The 17507-nt window shown below is 42.5% G+C and overlaps 1 protein-coding gene across 1 annotated transcript in view; it reads right to left on the reverse strand.

The window, feature by feature from the left end:
- The window catches only part of LOC139662238 (homeobox protein Meis1-like), a 44241-nt gene that overhangs the window by 9979 nt on the left and 16755 nt on the right, over nucleotides 1–17507 (reverse strand). The window contains exon 8 of the mRNA XM_071540880.1: nucleotides 7260–7405. Within this exon, the coding sequence (XP_071396981.1) occupies nucleotides 7260–7405 (146 nt within the window). The remainder of the gene's footprint in view (nucleotides 1–7259; nucleotides 7406–17507) is intronic.

Here is a 17507-nt window from a genome sequence, read left to right on the forward strand (position 1 = left end):
TTCACATCTTATTTTGTATCCATTGCAATCAATTTCAAACTGTGCCTTACACATTTTTTCCCCCCAATTAATGTATTCAAAAAATGTTTATTTACATTTTTATTTAATTCAGTGGTTCAGTATGAGCTTGACAAATTCAAATGTCAAATTACTCACTAAGACGCTCTGATAGATCCTCTTTAATTCCTCTTTGTATCGAAGGAAGTTGGTAAAAAAGCTTTTATGTTTCCGGCTCCTTCTGACTGGAATAAGTTTCCTGTAAATATCTGTTCTCTGTCATCTTTTCGCTTATTTAAAAATATTTTGTTTTCTCATCTTAAAACAGATTGCCTATGTTTTCAGTAATGCCATCACTGTTCCTTTATTTCCTTTATTTATAGATTGATCCTTTTCTTTTTTATTGATTGTGTCTAGTCTAAGGTTGTAACTCTCTTCTTTTTTTCCCCCTTTCTTTTCTTATTTAGTTTGTTGTTTGTTTTGTTGTTGTGTTATATATCATTGTGTCTTGAACTGTTCTGTTTTCCATTTGTTTTGTTTTAATCTCGTTTTCTTGAAAACGAGATGATACATCTCAAGGGGTTTTATCCTGATATAACAAATTTCTCTCAAATGTATTTAATCCAAATCCAGTCTCTGCAGGCTCTGGTCTGTCTCCACACCCTGAACCATCTGAGTCTCCTCCTGACAACAAGAAACACTGAGCACTTGTTATTTTTTTTTTTTTAATGTTTTGGCATGAAAACGGTCAAATGTAACAAAACTCATCATTGTTTTTTCTGGTCTCCTACCTCCCTCTTTTGTCTCTCCCCATATCTGATTCGTCCAAACCTCTCCCAACTCCATATAGACACACCTGCCTTTCTCAGCCTGTACAAAGCTCTAGAAACCTACAATTGTTGTAATAAATGTAGAAGAATTTCGGGAAGGAAAGAGGAAAATTGTACATGTGCATAATGATACAATTCAACTGTGTAAAACCTCTGCTTATCAATATCTCTATTGTATTGATGCATGTCTCTGGTAATTTAAATCCCTGTTATCCCTAAATAAAGAATACAAAAAAAAGAAAACGTCAAATAATCATACTGAGTATTGGCACAAAATATTGGTTATTGGCAGCTTTAATCCAAAAATGACCTGGATTGTTATCAGCCTTCACAGACTCATATCAGTCAAACTGTCAGACCGGCACGCTTCGAGATCTTTGCCGTTTTGCAGTTGGCAGAGATTGAAATTTTGAGGACACACATTATTATTATTATTATTATTATTATTATCATTATTATCACTGTTATTATTAGCTCTCCCTCCCTCTCTCCCCCTCGTTCAGCCTCTCGTTACTTCTAAATGCGGCCGTGTGTTGAGCTACAGGCGGAGGGAGACACAGGGAGACAAAGAGGCAGCAGATAGCAGATAATAACTCAACAAAGGCCATATTGAGGAAGAGCTTCAGCGGCGGAGACTCACATTTTTAGCCTCTGTGTTTGGAGGCCGAGGGCATAAACACAATTACAACCATGTTTAATGTGCTTCATTCTTTAATTCTGTGGCGCCAACGATTCTGACCGCTTGCTTGGATAGAATTAAGTTGTAATCAGGAAGGGGAGGTCTGCCAAAATTGAATTTGCAAACATGAATATGATGAGATTGGTCATACATGGAGGGGAGAGACGGGAGGGGAGAGACGGGAGGGGAGACGAGCACGGGAGAGACGGAGTCACGGTGGATCTCTCCCTGGTAGCGTCTCGGGCTGCCGGTCTCATGACAGCGTGAGAGAGAGAGGGGGACTTCCTGTGTGTCGTGTCGGGGGCCGCGGGGACCGAACTCGTGGCGGGGCGGGGCGGGGTGGGGCGGCGTCCGGACACATCTGAGGCTCCGCGAGGCCGTAAACAGCCGCTGATGGATGGACGGAGGTGTCCCGCTGACCTTTGACCCCCTGATGGTTGCGGGCCAGGGAGGAGGAGGAGGGGGGGGGGGGGGGGGGCGAGGTCAGCGCCGGGGCTTCCTGCTAACTCATCTGTCCCGTGCCGCTCAGGAGGCCCATTCCTCACCACTGGACAGGCGAGCGGGGGGGGGGGGGGGGGGGGGGACCTCTCTCTGTAATTGCGTTGCTCGCTTTGAAGTTCGGGGACTCGTTCCGCTCGTCTCTCCGGGCCGACGCTGGAGTTCGAACGTTTCGGAAATTATGTTTACTGATTTTTTGTTATTTTTAAGAAATACACAACGCCATTCGGATCGTTTACAAACCCAAAATATATATATATATATAAAATAATACAAAATAAAACACCAAAGAGTCTCACATCACATCCAGAGAGTCTCACATCACATCTAGAGGTATATGACTGTAGGCATAGGGTGGCAAAAGTGGCAAAGAGTGTAGAATGGGGAAAAAAAATAAATAAATAAAAAGGGCTTGGAGTTTCTGAACGTTTCTTCTGCCACCGGAGCTACGAAGCGCTCACATGTGCAAAAGTCGTTCCAGCTGTTCTGATCGGGCGTCCCGTGTAATCTGTGAGCCGAAGCTCCTCGTTAATGAGCTGGGCGACCCCGTAAACAACACACAGAGCTTCTCCCACCTGTTTCTGCTCTGCTTTGTGAACCGGCCGCTGCCAGCAGAGGCATTATTACTGCACATCTGTGAGCAGGAGGGTGGCAAATTACACACTAATTGCATTAACAGGGATTACGCCTTCCAGTGGATTTTTTTTATTATTTTTTTTCCCACTTTTTACATGAAACACTTTGTAAAAAATAAAATAAAAAAAACAGGGGAGAGAGGGAGGGGGGGGGGAGGCACGTGGTGAAACCAGCACGTTGGCTTGTGGCTTAGCTTTTATGAGCTGCTGTGTTTTGTGTACAACTTCATGGAGCTAAAACAACCCCCAACACCCCTCCACCCCCCCTCCACCCCTCCACCCCCCCCTCTTCACCAACACATCGGTGCAGCTGCTGCCAAGCCCGCCGCAAAAGGATTAAAACGCAGCATGATAGATTAAGAAATATTATAATGCTAAAGCAGAGATTCGGCTAATGGACGGTTTCGTCATTCCTCACCGTTACAAAAACAGGAAAGACGTCACTGAAGGTTCCACTGAGACTTATTTTTGGCCTTTTTGATAGTTCACAGAAATGGAGAGAAATGACAGATATTGAGAGAGAGAGAGAGAGAGAGAGAGAGAGAGAGAGGGAGGGAGGGATGACATGTGACTGCAGGCCCGGGCCGGGTTCGTCCATAGCTGATATTTTGTGCTGATATTTCATTTTCGTGCCAAAACATCACAAGTATTCAGTGTTTCCCCCGCAGGGTTTTCTTCTCATCGGGGTGGAAAAGCCTCTGAAGCAGCATTCAGAGCATCATGGGACACGAAAACTCTCCACTGAAACCAGACTGATGAGATTCTTTTAGTGTCAGCAGCTCTATAAGGCAGAGAGACACCACACCTGTTCACTGGTAGAGAAACTCTGGGAGACACTACTGCCTTTAAATGAAGAAATAATTTCCAAAAGACATTGTTTGACAATCCCACTACTATAATTAGAGGAGAGGAGAGGAGAGGAGAGGAGAAGGAGAGAGGAGAGGAGAGGATGAGAGGAGAGGGGACAAGGACAGGAGAGGAGGAGGAGAGGAGAGGGGACAAGGACAGGAGAGGAGAGGACAGGAAACAAGGAGAGGAGATGAGGAGAGGAGAGAGGAGGAGAGGAGAGGAGAGGAGAGAGGAGGAGAGGAGACAAGGAGAGGAGAGGAGGAGAGGAGACAAGGAGAAGAGACAAGGAGAGGAGATGGGGAAAGGGGAGGAGAGGAGAGAGGAGAGGAGACAAGGAGAGGAGAGGAGACAAGGAGAGGAGAGGAGACAAGGAGGGGAGAGGAGAGGAGACAAGGAGAGGAGAGGAGAGGAGAGGAGGAGAGGAGAGGAGAAAGGGGGGGGAGAGGAGAGGAGAGGAGACAAGGAGAGGAGAGGAGAGGAGAGGAGGAGAGGAGAGGAAGAGAGGAGAGGAGAGGAGAGGAGAGGAGGAGAGGAGGAGGTTATAAATTCTAGTTAAATGAATGAATAAAATGTGTAAAGAAAATCAGATGTCATGTTTCAGGTTTTCCAGTCTGTTTTTCTGTATCTGTGATCAGGAGGAACCTCCATCACATCAGATCATCAGTGTACGACACAAACTGATATCTGATATTTAATAAAAGACCGATATCGGCCCCATAATATATCGTCAAACCAAAACATCGATCCAAAACCAAAACCACCATCAGACCTGCTTACATGTCGCTACATCAGTTCTGCTGCTGATTTTTCATGTCAGGCGTCGAACGTACGGTTACCCTTCACACATTCACACAACCTTAACCTCGGCAGCCAACCACCCCCCCCACCCCCCCGCGCCCCCCCGCCCCCCCTCTCAGGTACCCCCCCCCCACCCATCACTCCTCTCACCTCCCATCTGCTGCAGGACTCGGCGTCCTCCAGGTTCAGCAGAGAGTCCTGGCAGCGCCCCCGACCCCCGCCGAGGGTGGAGGTGTGTGTGTGTGTGTGTGTGTGTGTGTGTGTGTGTGTGTGGTGGTGGGGGTGGGGGGGTGTTATGGCTCTGTTATTAGCCTCAGCCAAACCTATGAGTCAGACACGACTGGGGATTTTGCAGAGTTAGTTAGCGAGCCGGCCCTCCTCCCTGTTTTACTGGACGTTTCACTTCAGCTTCACTCTCGTAAAAAAACAGAAAAAAATCCTTTAGTTCTTACATTCGTACTTTTAGCATAATCGGAAAATGATAAATGGAGTGATATTAATATAAAACTCAGCGGGGATACATGATGTTATAATCCACGCTGAAGTCTAGACACACCCTGCCTGAACCCCAGCACACACACCTGCAGCGTCCCATCACCACTGACGGGACGCTGCAGATTCTCCCAAATAAATATCAGGTATGAACTCATCTCCACACAGGAAGTGACAAAACAAAACATAACTGGTAACACTTTACAATAAGGGTCACTAAGTTAAGGGTTAGTTAATGCTTAATAAGCATTAACTAACCCTTAATTAACAGTGAACTAATGTGTCTGGTAATCATTTACTAATGGTGTTCATGTTAACTAATTTTTTAGTATTAATTTATACATTATTTAATAGTCATCTTTATAAACTATTAAATAATGTATAAATTAATGCCTTAGTTAACATGAACACCATTAGTAAATTACACATTAGTTAACTGTTAATTAAGGGTTAGTTAATGCTTATTAAGCATTAACTAATCCTGAACTTAGTGACCCTTATTGTAAAGTGTTACCACATAACTTTTATTGAATGATATGGTAACAGTGGTCCTGTTTTTATTGATCCGAAAATGCTTCGTCTTATATATATGTATATTTTTTTTTTTTATGTTCATTATCATTATTGTATTGTATCAGGGCGTCATTGTAAAAGAGGGCATCTGCTCTCAACTGACCACCCTGAAAAAATAAAGGTAAAAGAAAAAAATAAAATAAAATAAGAGTGAAATCCAAAGTGTCTCTTAACCAGCAGTGAGCAGAGAAAGCTGGACTCACCAGTGTTAGAGCTCTTCCTCTCGCGTCTCTTTGGTTTTCTTTGTTATAAAGCATCACAGACCGCTTTACTGACGTCACCACAGAGGGTTTCTGGGTATTGGAGTTCCAAACTTATCAAACAACTGCCCCTGGTGCAGCTTTAATGATCTTCATTCTTCGTGTGGCGCCATCGATTCAGACGGCTTGCTTTGATAGAGTCAAGCTTTAATCGGTAAGTGTTGATCTGCCGAGATTTAATCTGCAAATATGAAATTTATGAGATTCGCCGTACGAATAGTCATGGGGGAGATTTTTTATTTTCATTCCTCTAAAACAAACTGAAAAGAAAAGAGCGTCTCTGGTTCTGAACAGCCTGAATGAAACACCTGGAGCACAGCAGAGGTCAAAGGGCGTCACCCAGGACTGAAAATGTCCCTGGGTGGGAGGCGGGTGGGGGGTGGGGGGGTGTCAACACGACTTCAAAGGGGGCGAGGGGCAGCAGGGTGGGCTGGTGGCTAAAGAGGCCGTCACATAACCAGAAGGTCACAGGTTCAATCCCCAGAAACAGCCATGAGTCCGTCAGAGTGTTGTTGAGCGAGACAGACCCACAAAGCCTGGAACACATCTCACCGCTGAAGCTTCTGATTGGCTCGTCTACAGAGCTGATACATTCTAAATTCAATGTTAAACTGTGGTGGTTCTGATGACTTATGGATAATGAAATAACTAGCCAATGTTCATCTCAGACTCAAGTCCCAGACTCAAAATCACTTGAGCTGCACTTAGGAAACCACAACGACTCTAACAGACACCAATATATTGATCCTGGGTTATCAGAATGATGGTAAAAGTTACAAATCTTTTTTAACATTATGATTTAAAGGAATACAGCAGTTTTTGGGAGATTGTCCTATTGGTCCCATTGTCCCATTTTTAGCTGTATAGCCTCCCATCACCCAGCACTGTTGCTTCCTATGGAAACAGGGAAAGTAGTCTCTGTTATTTCAAAACAGTGCGTTATTTTTCTAGCATATTTCATGTCAATTTTACCAAACTCCACTTTCTCACTTTTCCCATTTTCTCTTTGAGATAATGCTAGTTGTTACTATCACTCTACACGCTAAAGTGTTAGCATGGAGCCTACTATCGCTGCATAGTGTATGCTAAAGCGTTAGCATGGAACTACTATCTCTCAACATAGTGTATGCTAAAGCATTAGCATGGAGCTACTATCGCTCAACATAGTGTATGCTAAAGCGTTAGCATGGAACTACTATCTCTCAACATAGTGTATGCTAAAGCATTAGCATGGAACTACTATCGCTCAACATAGTGTATGCTAAAGCGTTAGCATGGAACTACTATCTCTCAACATAGTGTATGCTAAAGCGTTAGCATGGAGCTACTATCGCTCAACATAGTGTACGTTAGCATGAGTTAGCATGGAGCACCAAAGCCAATGATCTAGGTTATTGGGAACACATGGATGATGTTGGTGTCTATGTTCTCCTCAGTTAACAGCTGAGTTGATGAACAGGACAATCTCCCAAAAACGTAGTGTGTTCCTTCAAAATAAAGGCCTCCAAAGTCCCGTGGCACCAGAGAGCTGAACCTCCACCTGCTCCCTCTCCGTCGGCCACGGAGCCTCAGCTGAACGCCCCACAGAGGCGACTGTGACTGTGACTGTGCCTGTGACTGTGCATGAGTGTGAGGCTGATGGACTTACGGTCAGGTGCTGGAAGAGCCACGCCCGCATGATGTTGGTCGCCACTTTGGGGAAGATGCCTCTCTTCTTGTTGTGCCGCTTCTCCTTGTCGGGGTCGTCGTCGTCCCCCGTGCTGGGAGACGCCACGCCGTTATCCAGGCAGTCACCTGTCCAGACACAGGCGTGAGCTGGGGTGTGTGTGTGTGTGTGTGTGTGTGTGTGTGTGTGTGTGTGTATGGGTGGGGTCCTACAACATGGTAGACCATCACCGGCTCCCTCTGCAATGTTTCAGCTGAGGAGCAATAGCTTAAAGCTCAAATACACTGGTTGTAGATCAGTGGTTCTCAACCTTTTTCATATCAAGGACCCTAATTTAGTCCACATTAGAGCCACAGACCCACATTTGATGAGATTTTGTCTCTCGGACCTAAATCTGAGAATATTTTTATTGTCAGATATGATTTTGTCCAGAACTCCATGACTGTCTGTATTGTAGGTAGAGAGATAACAGAGAAACTATGATCAAAACAGTCATTCTTCTACATTCTATAATTGTTCTTGTAAAAGAAATAATGAAGTTTAACGATTCATCAATTTGCTGGGGACCCCCTGGGATGCCCTCAAGGACCCCCGGTGGTCCCCGGACCCCACGTTGAGAACCACTGTTGTAGATTATGCAAGCCAGGAAAATATGTCTTAGAGTTAACAATATCACAATATCTGTACATGTCCATATAAAAATGATAAAACACAAAAATAGTATTTAAATGCATTTAAATGTAATATTTAAAGTGACTTACGCTGCAACCAAGTCTTATTGTATTCTGTATATCAGATTTTTTGAAAAGGAGCTAATATATTCTACTTTGCTATTTCTATCTCTATGCTAACTGATGACAGTAGAGGTCTAAGGGCTGAGAGTGAAAACAGACTATTAAATCAGCTGTTCATTTTTATGAATGTATACTATTTTTCAGTACTGTCCTGCTCAACATTCATTCATTCATTTCCACACAGTCGCACTGGGAGCTTCCCAGTCCAGACAGTCTTCTGCAGTCAGACACTGGGAGCAGTTTGGGGGTTCAGTGCCTTGCTGAAGGGCACTGCAGCAGTGGGTGCAGGGGAGAGAGCGTTACTCACACACAGACTTTCCCAGTTGATGAGGGGGATTTAAACTGGTGACCCTAAAGTCATACCCCCCCCCTAACCCCCCACCCCACCCCTCCGCTGCCCTGCTCAATACCCCTCTGTGCGCCCCTCCATCCCCCCACAAGTTATGGATGGTGGCACATAATGCAGCATTTTAAGTAAAAACCACTAAAAGCAGCCGGCCCAGTGTTTTTACTGCACATTCTCTGCCTGTTTAATGAGGCTCATTTTCTCCTCAGTGTTTTTAACAGCGCCGGGCTAAGGTTAGGGCGACAGTCCCGGGCCGCCTGTGGCAGGACTGCAGGCCGCGCCGCCTCATGTCAGCGGAGGATAAGGGCCTCGGCTTTTTTTTTTTTTTTTTTTTTTTTTTACCTCGCTCCACCAAAAACAGAGGCGGGATTCTGCCGCGTGGCGGAGCCTGAAAAGGTGGAAATAATCATAAAAATGATGCGTAACTCCATAAACAAGCTCTCAGCCTCATTAGGCCAAACCGCCAGCTCCCTCAGGCTGATTTACACCCCACCTCTTCACCCTCGCTCCCTCGCTCCTCTCTCTCTCTCTCTCTCTCTCTCCTGATCCCTCTTTCTCTCTCTCTCTCTGCTCTCTCCCTCAGTGCCGTAAGGAGAAGCCGGCGGTGACTCCGGCCCAACCTGCTAATGGATTGTGACAGATCGGCCTCACAACAACCTGTGGACCCAAGTCAGGAAGAGGAGAGGAGGAGGAGGAGGAGGAGGAGGAGGAAGGCTGTGGGTTGTGGGAAGAAGGAAGAGAGGGAGGAGGAGGAGGAGGAGGAGGGAGTCAAAGTGCTGTGTAGGGACTCGGGTGAGAAAGATCCGGCTGGTCCATGTGTGAAGACAAGATGGGCAGAGACAGAGTGGCTTTTTTTTCTCACATATCTGATACAAGTCGGATATTTTTTTCTGAGCAGCAAAAAACCCCACATAGAATTCGATCTTTTCAGGTCAGATTCAAACCGCATTCACAGGTGGTTTGAAATGCGATGCGATTCAAATCACATCTCTGAAAATGCAACTCAGTCTGAACACTCAGATCGGAAAGTGTTTTTGTTTTTTCCCATCACTCCCCTTGTGACTCGTACTTGACGTCACACGCTGCGACAAGAGAGGCAGAAAGCAACAAACATGGAGGAGAGTCTGGACAGATGCAGATCCCAGCCTGTCTGTCCACTTTAGTGACATGTATCATTACTATTGCTCAGGTGTATAAATCAATATCCCCCTCACAAACATACGCACACACTCACACATACACCCACGCATGCACGCACACACACACACACTCACTCATACATATCACACACTCACATTTTTTGCTTTTATTTTGATATTATTATTGTTATTACTGTTGTTGTTGCTTATATATTTTAGTTTGCCATCACTTTTATGTAGTTCTCTTATTTTCTGTATGTTATTTTTGTGTTCTCTATAACATTGTGATTTAAAAATTTTTTAGGTGGAGGCTTCAAATAAGCCCATTGGGTTTTCTGCCTCTCCCTGCACTGTATATTATTTGTTATCTGTTATTTGTTATATTAGTTGTTTTAAATTGTGCAAAAAATAAAACTAAAACTACAACATGGATATAAAACCGGTCAGAAAAAACAATGGTGAAACTTCCATTGTTCTAGCTAAAGCGACTAATGTTCATGTCATGTCGGACTGATCGTAAACTGGGAGAAACCGTCCCTCACACATCACACTGAGACACTTCTATCTGAACACAACCTGTTCGTAACTTTGTAAGAAATCGGCAAAAAGCAGCTGTTCAGAGACGGAGTTTTACGTTCCTGAGTCGTTCAAAGTTGATTTAAAAAAAACAGAATCGAACTTTTGAGCGCCTGTTTTTCCACATCGATCTGTTTTATACAAGGAGGAAGCCATCGCATCAGATTCTGTGTAAATGCGGTTAACGCTTTATTTTCCGGGTCCGCAATTTCCTAATAATTTCCTAGAAAGGAAATGTTAATGTTTCCTGGAAAGAACCATGAAATTCTGTTCTAATTACAGGGAAAATAGAGAAAGAGTTGAATGGTAGTTGGTAAGTTCCTCCAGTTTCTTCTGTTGTTTCCAAGACAGAACCATGAAATTATGTAGTAGTTATATAGAAAATTAGAAATTAACTAAAATTAATTAAGGATTCAACAAATTGTAAGAGCCATTCTAGGGGAAAAGATATTTTGATATATTTGTAATTTGTATATTTGAAATAATGTTGATAGCTACTAATGTTAATTGAAATACAAGTGATATTGAATAGATAATTTGTACTATAGTCATATTTGTTGATTATTATAGAACATTAGATTTCCTATAGTTTCTTATGTAGGCCTGCCTAATAGATACCAAGTTTTTTTTCCCCAGTTTTTTGACCAAGAGAAAATGATTGCCAATTGATGAATCTTGTTCGTTTGTAACTGTTTTGATTTTCCACTAAACGTTCTAAATGGAGTTATGGTCTCTCGAGATTTATTCGCATCAGATGCATTGCTTTTTGCATGGACTTTACCCAGTAGTTGCACATTTTGAAACACTGAAGGAGTGCAGCTACACAAATAACTATATTATATAATTATATGAATAATCACTCGGTTTACCAAATTGACCTCTGCCTATTATTTTTCCAATAAATAGTTTATAGTTTTGCAGTTCTTTCCAGGAAACTCATATAGAAATGTTCAGTATCTGATCGACTCTCAACTGCTGCTTCACTTCATGCTTCTTTCCAGGAAACTTCCAGATAAATTAACAGTTTCCTTTCTTGGAAATTATTAGGAAATTGTTGACCTGGGAAATTAAGCGTTACCGTAAATGCAAATGAATGAAAAGAGGCTTCAGAAATGACTTTGATTCCACCAAAACTTTGCCTTTTCCACATCATCCCACAAACAGCTAGTCAGCGGTGGTAATTTTAGCCAAATCTGTGGCTAAATATGTATCCCTGTCTCTCTCTCTCTCTGTCTGTCTTTCTGAGTCTCTCGTCTCTCTAATTTAATATATTTTATTAGTTAATTTGACAGGGATAAAGCACATTAATAAACAGAGTTAGCTTAAAAGGCTAGTTTCATCTGAAGGCCCTGCACATATCTGTACCCCCTCCTCCTCCTCCTTCCCCTCAGCTCTTATTCTTTTCACTCTTTTTTTCACAAACCTTTCAACACCGTGACTCACTCCCTCTTTTCTACATTTGTGAGATTTGAAAAGAAGTAAAAAAAAAAAAAACCCAGATGAAACAGTCCAGTTGCACTTCAGGAGAGCGGCGGCGCTTTGAGCCGGGCGGTCACAGCCTGCCGCCTCCGTCGCTCGGCTTTTTAAGAAGTGTTTGTACAAAGTTTTATTAGCCGTGGTCTGGTGGAAGAGAGAGGGAGAGAGAGAGAGAGAGGGAGTCTTTATTTTCCACCACACTTCCACTACGGACCATTTCTCCTCGGCTGGTGAAGGTAGGAGGGGTCAGATGAGTGACGACCAATCCAGCGCTCTGTAAAGCTGACCTCACTGTTTAGGTCAGCCTGGGAATAAAGACTCAGAGAGCGAAGGAAGATTGAGAAGAAATTGACTACAACCTCTTCTTGGTAACTGTTTGGTTTTTTTTTTTACTTAAAGGAAAAATCAACCCTCCTACACCAACACTGTTACATCCAGCCACCTTCCCTTTCCCTGTCTTTCTCTCTGCTGTCTAAGAAAGCAAAACATGCCTTTATAAGAAAGAAATAGAATGACGGGAGCTTCGGTACACATTCCTATGGCAGAGAAAGGGCGTTCAAGGAGCCTGTGTGATGGCTTTCTCTGCTGAGGACATGTTACTGTGTCGGTGCTGCCAGGATGGGAAATTAACACCAACCACCGGCCAAACGCTCAGGGGTTTTGGCTGCGGCTGACAGTCGACTCTCGCTGCCACATTGGCAGGAAACCACTGGGAGTCCTGTTCTAACTGTGTCACAAACCTCCTATCAACAACGTCTGGCTCCATGATGGAGGAACAGCGGAGAACTGGCTGTTAGGTAATAAAGTGTAAATCTATAGGAACCAGCTAGAAGCAGAGAGCAGCTGAGTCAGCTTGTTGTGGTGTGGCTGTAGATCCATTCAGTAACGTTCTCAGTAAAAGTGAATAGTGTGATAAGGTGGATTTGTTTCCAAATGTAGGTTACTGTGACACAGTAAACTGTCTTGTCTTTAGCCCTAGTCTCTACTCCAAAACATGAAGAGTTGTAGCTTGAGAAGAGTCAGCTCAGTTAACCTGAACAAACTGTTAGCTAGCTAACTAGCCAGCAAACACACTGATGTTAATGTGAACATGCTAACGCTAGCTGCTACTAGATATGTTAGCTAATGTGCTAAACAGATGTGTTAACAACAAGACAGTGATGGTTAGCTGACCAGATGCTATTCAGTCAGAGACACTTACATCAAAGGAGACTGGACCATTATAGCACTAATGGTTATACAGTTGTATTTGGCGGAAAAGGCTCTGCTCTTGAGGCTCGCCAATGAATCCAAGCAGCATGCAAGAGATTCTGCGGGGAGCGCAATAAACCCCCCAAGGCATAGTAGACGTATCATAATAATATGAACCAACATAAAAGATAGAGATAGCTTGCACAAGCATCCTGGGAGCAGATAATACAGGAGGAGGTCGGGGTGGTGGAAGGAATTTGCATCGACTTGGGTTGAGAGCAGCAGTGGCATGAATGAACGGCAGTGTGAGCTGGCAGATTATAAAGACCGCCTCATGTTGTTTGAATGTGATCGGTGATGAGAGTCGGCTTGGATTGGACAGCCGATAGCCAATCAGCTGATAGCGTGCACGACTTCAGTGTTCTGCCTGAACTAACGCGATGCTTCATTTAGCTAGCTAACAAGCTGACATTATCTAAACACTAAATCAATCAGATGGATTGGTGATGAAATGATCAGTTCAGTCAGAAACAGACAGAAATTAACCGTCTGTTCAATTCTGTTGAGACGACAGAAACACAGTCAGCTGTTCAGAGCCACTGTTGCCTCCAACATGGCTGCCAGAGAGTTACAGTTACACCACCTGAAAGCCCTCTGTTGGCAGGGAGGTCAAAGGTTCTGCCCTAATGTAATCACAATGAGTTCCAGGCAGACGCTCTTTTTTCAGCTCATTTTAACATAGTATTAAACATACAAATGGGTGATGTTAGAGTTGATAAATTGGTTGAATCATTTCATTTGCACATTTATTCCTAAAAAAAATCAACATTTTATTTTATAACCCAGAAATAATATGCTAATTGGACTCTGTTTACGTGACTTTTTTCCTGCAAACGCGGCAGCAGAAATAAAGGGGTTATACTAAGAAATCTGACAATATTTAGACAAATAAAACTTATTTTATGACAAGGAAAACTCACTTTGAGTTTGATATATCCGCTATTTGTGGTATTTATGTAGTCTGAAAACGCTACAGACGCCACCGTCCAGCGGGACGTAGAATTCTGCAGCCTGTTTGGAGGAGAAACGGCACTGGTCTCCTTTAAGAGGGCCGTACCAAGCGGGTATTTTGATTTGTACATTGATCTGTCTCTTAAATTATAGCCAACCCCTGTATACACGTCAAGCAGGTTGTCCGAATTTGATACGTCTGAGTTATACAGATGAAAATTGCGGTTCCGTTTAGTTTGGTTCCGACAGCTACTAGCTTTAACATTTAGCAGACAACGAGATACACACATCTGATCGTTCACTAACTTGTCGTCTACAACGCTGTGAAAACAATTCACCAGCTGTTTTTACTATTTTACCTGCCAATAGCATTGGCAGGTAAAATAGTAAAAATAGCTGGTGAATTTCAGAAAGTACTTCAGCTATGAGGTGGGTGAAATGTGAAGTGAGGTTGGTCCTGGTTGGAAGGTCAGACATCAGGCGCTCCCCCTGCAGCGGTGCTAAACTGTAAATGTATGCGGGAGATAGTGAAACCACAGGACTTGTTTCACTTGGCCCGCTAACAGCCGTGTGTTAACGTCCCGCTAACACACACACACACACACACACACACACACTGACCAGAACCCCCCCCCACCCCCCACCCAACACTGCTACTGTGAGGAGAGAGAGGGCTGTGTGTGTGTGAGTGTGTTTGTGAGTGTGTGTGTGAGTGTGTGTACGTACATGTAGCCTGTTTAAGTCTGAATGTGTGTGTGTGTGTGTAGGCCTGTGTGTGTATGTAAGTGCCTATTTCAGTCTGTGTGTGTTTTGTGCGTGTGTACATATCATATGCGTGTGTGTGTGTGTGTGTGTGTGTGTGTATGTATGTGAGTGCCTATTTCAGTGTGTCTGTGTTTCATGTGTGCACATATATTATAAGTGTGTAGGTGTAGGACTTTGTGTGTATCTGTATGTATTTGTGTGTGTGTGTGTGTGTGTGTGTGTGTGTGTGTACAGGAATTTAAGTGTGTACAGTATGTGTGTGTGTGTGGGTCCATGTATGCATATGTAAGTGTGTATTTCAGCTTGTTCATGTGTGTTTCTGTGTGTGCGTACATATATTTATGTTTGTGTGTGCAGGTCTGTGTGGGTGTATGCAAGTGAGGAAGAGGAGGAGGAAGAGGAGGAAGGGGAGGAGGAAGAGGAGGTTGGTATATAAATCCTGGAACATAAAGCTCTCTTTCTTCTTCTCAGCGGTCGGCGTTCATCACTCACTCCCTCTTTTTACTCGACCGTCTCCCTTTATTTTCAAACTCACATCCAGTCCAACAAGTAGAAAAACCTCAAAAACCCCACCCACACACACACGCACACACACACACACACACACACACACACAGGCCAGGAACGAGAAACTGGTCTCTCTCCTCTTCTACGATGGATCTCTCCCTGTATGATTGTTGAACGTCTCTTGGTGACAAAATGGCGGCTCTAGAAAGAAGCCCTCGCTCTTTGATTCTGAGGGACTGACACCAAAAACCTGACGTTTACCTCTGAGGTTTTACATCCTGAAACATTTTCTCATATCAAACTCCACTGGAGCTGCTGGAGACATCTGGAGGAGACGTCACCTCGTCTACGATTGGCCGGTTATCCGCCGAGAATCCGCCAGGATAAAACTTAAATTTTAGTCATAGGTTCTAAAGCTCAGAGAGAGAATCTGGTCGCAAAATTAAATTCCCCTGGACTGACCCCAAGCCAACAAGCAAGAAACCTTGGTGTGGTCTTTGACTCAGAGCTGAACTTTAAGGCTCATGTGGGGTCTGTCACCAAATCTGCTTTTTATCACCTCAAAGATATCGCTAAAGTGGTGGAAAGTAACTAAGTACATTTATTCAAGTACTGTACTTAAGTACAATTTTGAGGTACTTGTACTTTACTTGAGTATTTCCATTTTATGCTACTTTGTACTTATACTCCACTACATTTTAGAGGGAAATATTGTACTTTTTACTCCATTACATTTATTTCACAGCTATAGTTACTAGTTACTTTTCAGATCAATATTTTATATTTAAAACATTTGATCATCTTTATAAAATAACTATAAAATAGCATTGTTATAGATTAGACTACCCAAAAGTATAGCTAAATTGTTAAGATTAGCTTCACGTTGACAACTTTAAAATGCTGCTTACATGTACATGTATGTCAATAAATCAGTATTAATATTCCAATAATTTATGAAAAATATAACTCTCTAAATGGGGACAGTTTGCATAATGAGTATGTTTACTTTGATACTCTAAGTACATTTTGCTGCCAATACTTATGTACTTTTACTTAAGTAAGATTTTGAATGCAGGACTTTTACTTGTAATGGAGTATCTTTACATTGTTGTATTGTTACTTTTACTGAAGTAAAACATCTCAGTGGCAACTCTGCGGCCCGAGTCCTGACCAGGACCAGAAGGAGAGAACACACTACACCTGTTTTAAAGTCCTTACATTGGCTGCCTGTCAGTTTCCGTATTGATTTTAAAATTATTTTACTTGTTTTTAAAGCACTTCATGGTCTGTGTCTCACATGCTTACAGTATATGAACCGGTTCGGCCCCTCAGGTCCTCTGGCTCCAGTCTGTTAGCTGTTCCAAAGTACAGGACTAAATCTTTAGGTGAGGCAGCTTTTAGCTTTTATGCTCCGAGCTGCTGGAACAGTCTGGAACAGTATGGAACAGTCTGGAACAGTCTGCCTGTGGATCTGATCTGAGAGCAGCTGGAAGTGTTGAAATCTTTAAACGTAAACTTAAAACCTCCCTCTCTAGCCTGGCTTTTGATTAAGAATGGTTTATAGACTTTATTTTATTCACTTATTTTATTGTTTTTATGTTGTAAAATTGTATTCTATTTTATTTTATCTGTTATTTTATTAATATTATTATATATTTTTGCTTTTAAATCTATTTTTATTGGATTGCATTGCCATCATTTTTTTATTTTTGCATTGGTCTCAAACTGTTTTTACAGTCTACACGTGTTCTGTCTAATTGTTCACTTGTCAGTCATCTGTGAAGCACTTTGAACTGCACTAACCTGTATGAAAGGTGCTATATAAATAAAGTTTGATTGATTGATTGATTGATTGATTGATTGAAGAAGAAAAACACAACGAACTAGTGAATGGAGCCAGGGATGGAAGGTACATCACCAGTAGCTGTTTTTAAAGTGTTTCAGGGAGGATTTTTCCTTTAAGCTATAAAAAGACTTGAGAAATGTCAGGTCCATTAAGCCGACATTGTGTCATCTTGACAAATTTCACACCGTGTGTTGTCTGAGAGACGATCCTGAATGCCAAAGATCTTTTCCCAAACTGGATCCTTGATATTTTAGAGACTGAATCCTGAGCTTCAGTGTATCTTCACGTTCACTTTTATCTGTTTGCATCTGAGTTTAGTTGCATGTCTGTTCGTTTTCTAGTTGTATCCATTTATCCCCTGTATTACCTTTTATTCCTTTTTTTGTTATTTTTTATTTATTCATGTTTATTATTCAACTGTTTTAATTATTTGATTTTGGTCAATTCAGCATCATTGTTTTTTGGGGTTTTTGTTGTATAGCACTATTGTAAAGCACTTTGTAAACTTTGCTTTTAGAGAAGTGCTACACAAATAAAGTTATTATTATTATTATTGTTATTATTATGTAATCATTTACA

The sequence above is a fragment of the Centroberyx affinis genome, unplaced genomic scaffold, assembly GCF_046629955.1.
Source record: "Centroberyx affinis isolate AG114_WGS23_722 - 3 ecotype Tasmania unplaced genomic scaffold, CSIRO-AGI_Caff_v1 ptg003741l_1, whole genome shotgun sequence".
Classification (NCBI taxonomy): Eukaryota; Metazoa; Chordata; class Actinopteri; order Beryciformes; family Berycidae; genus Centroberyx; species Centroberyx affinis.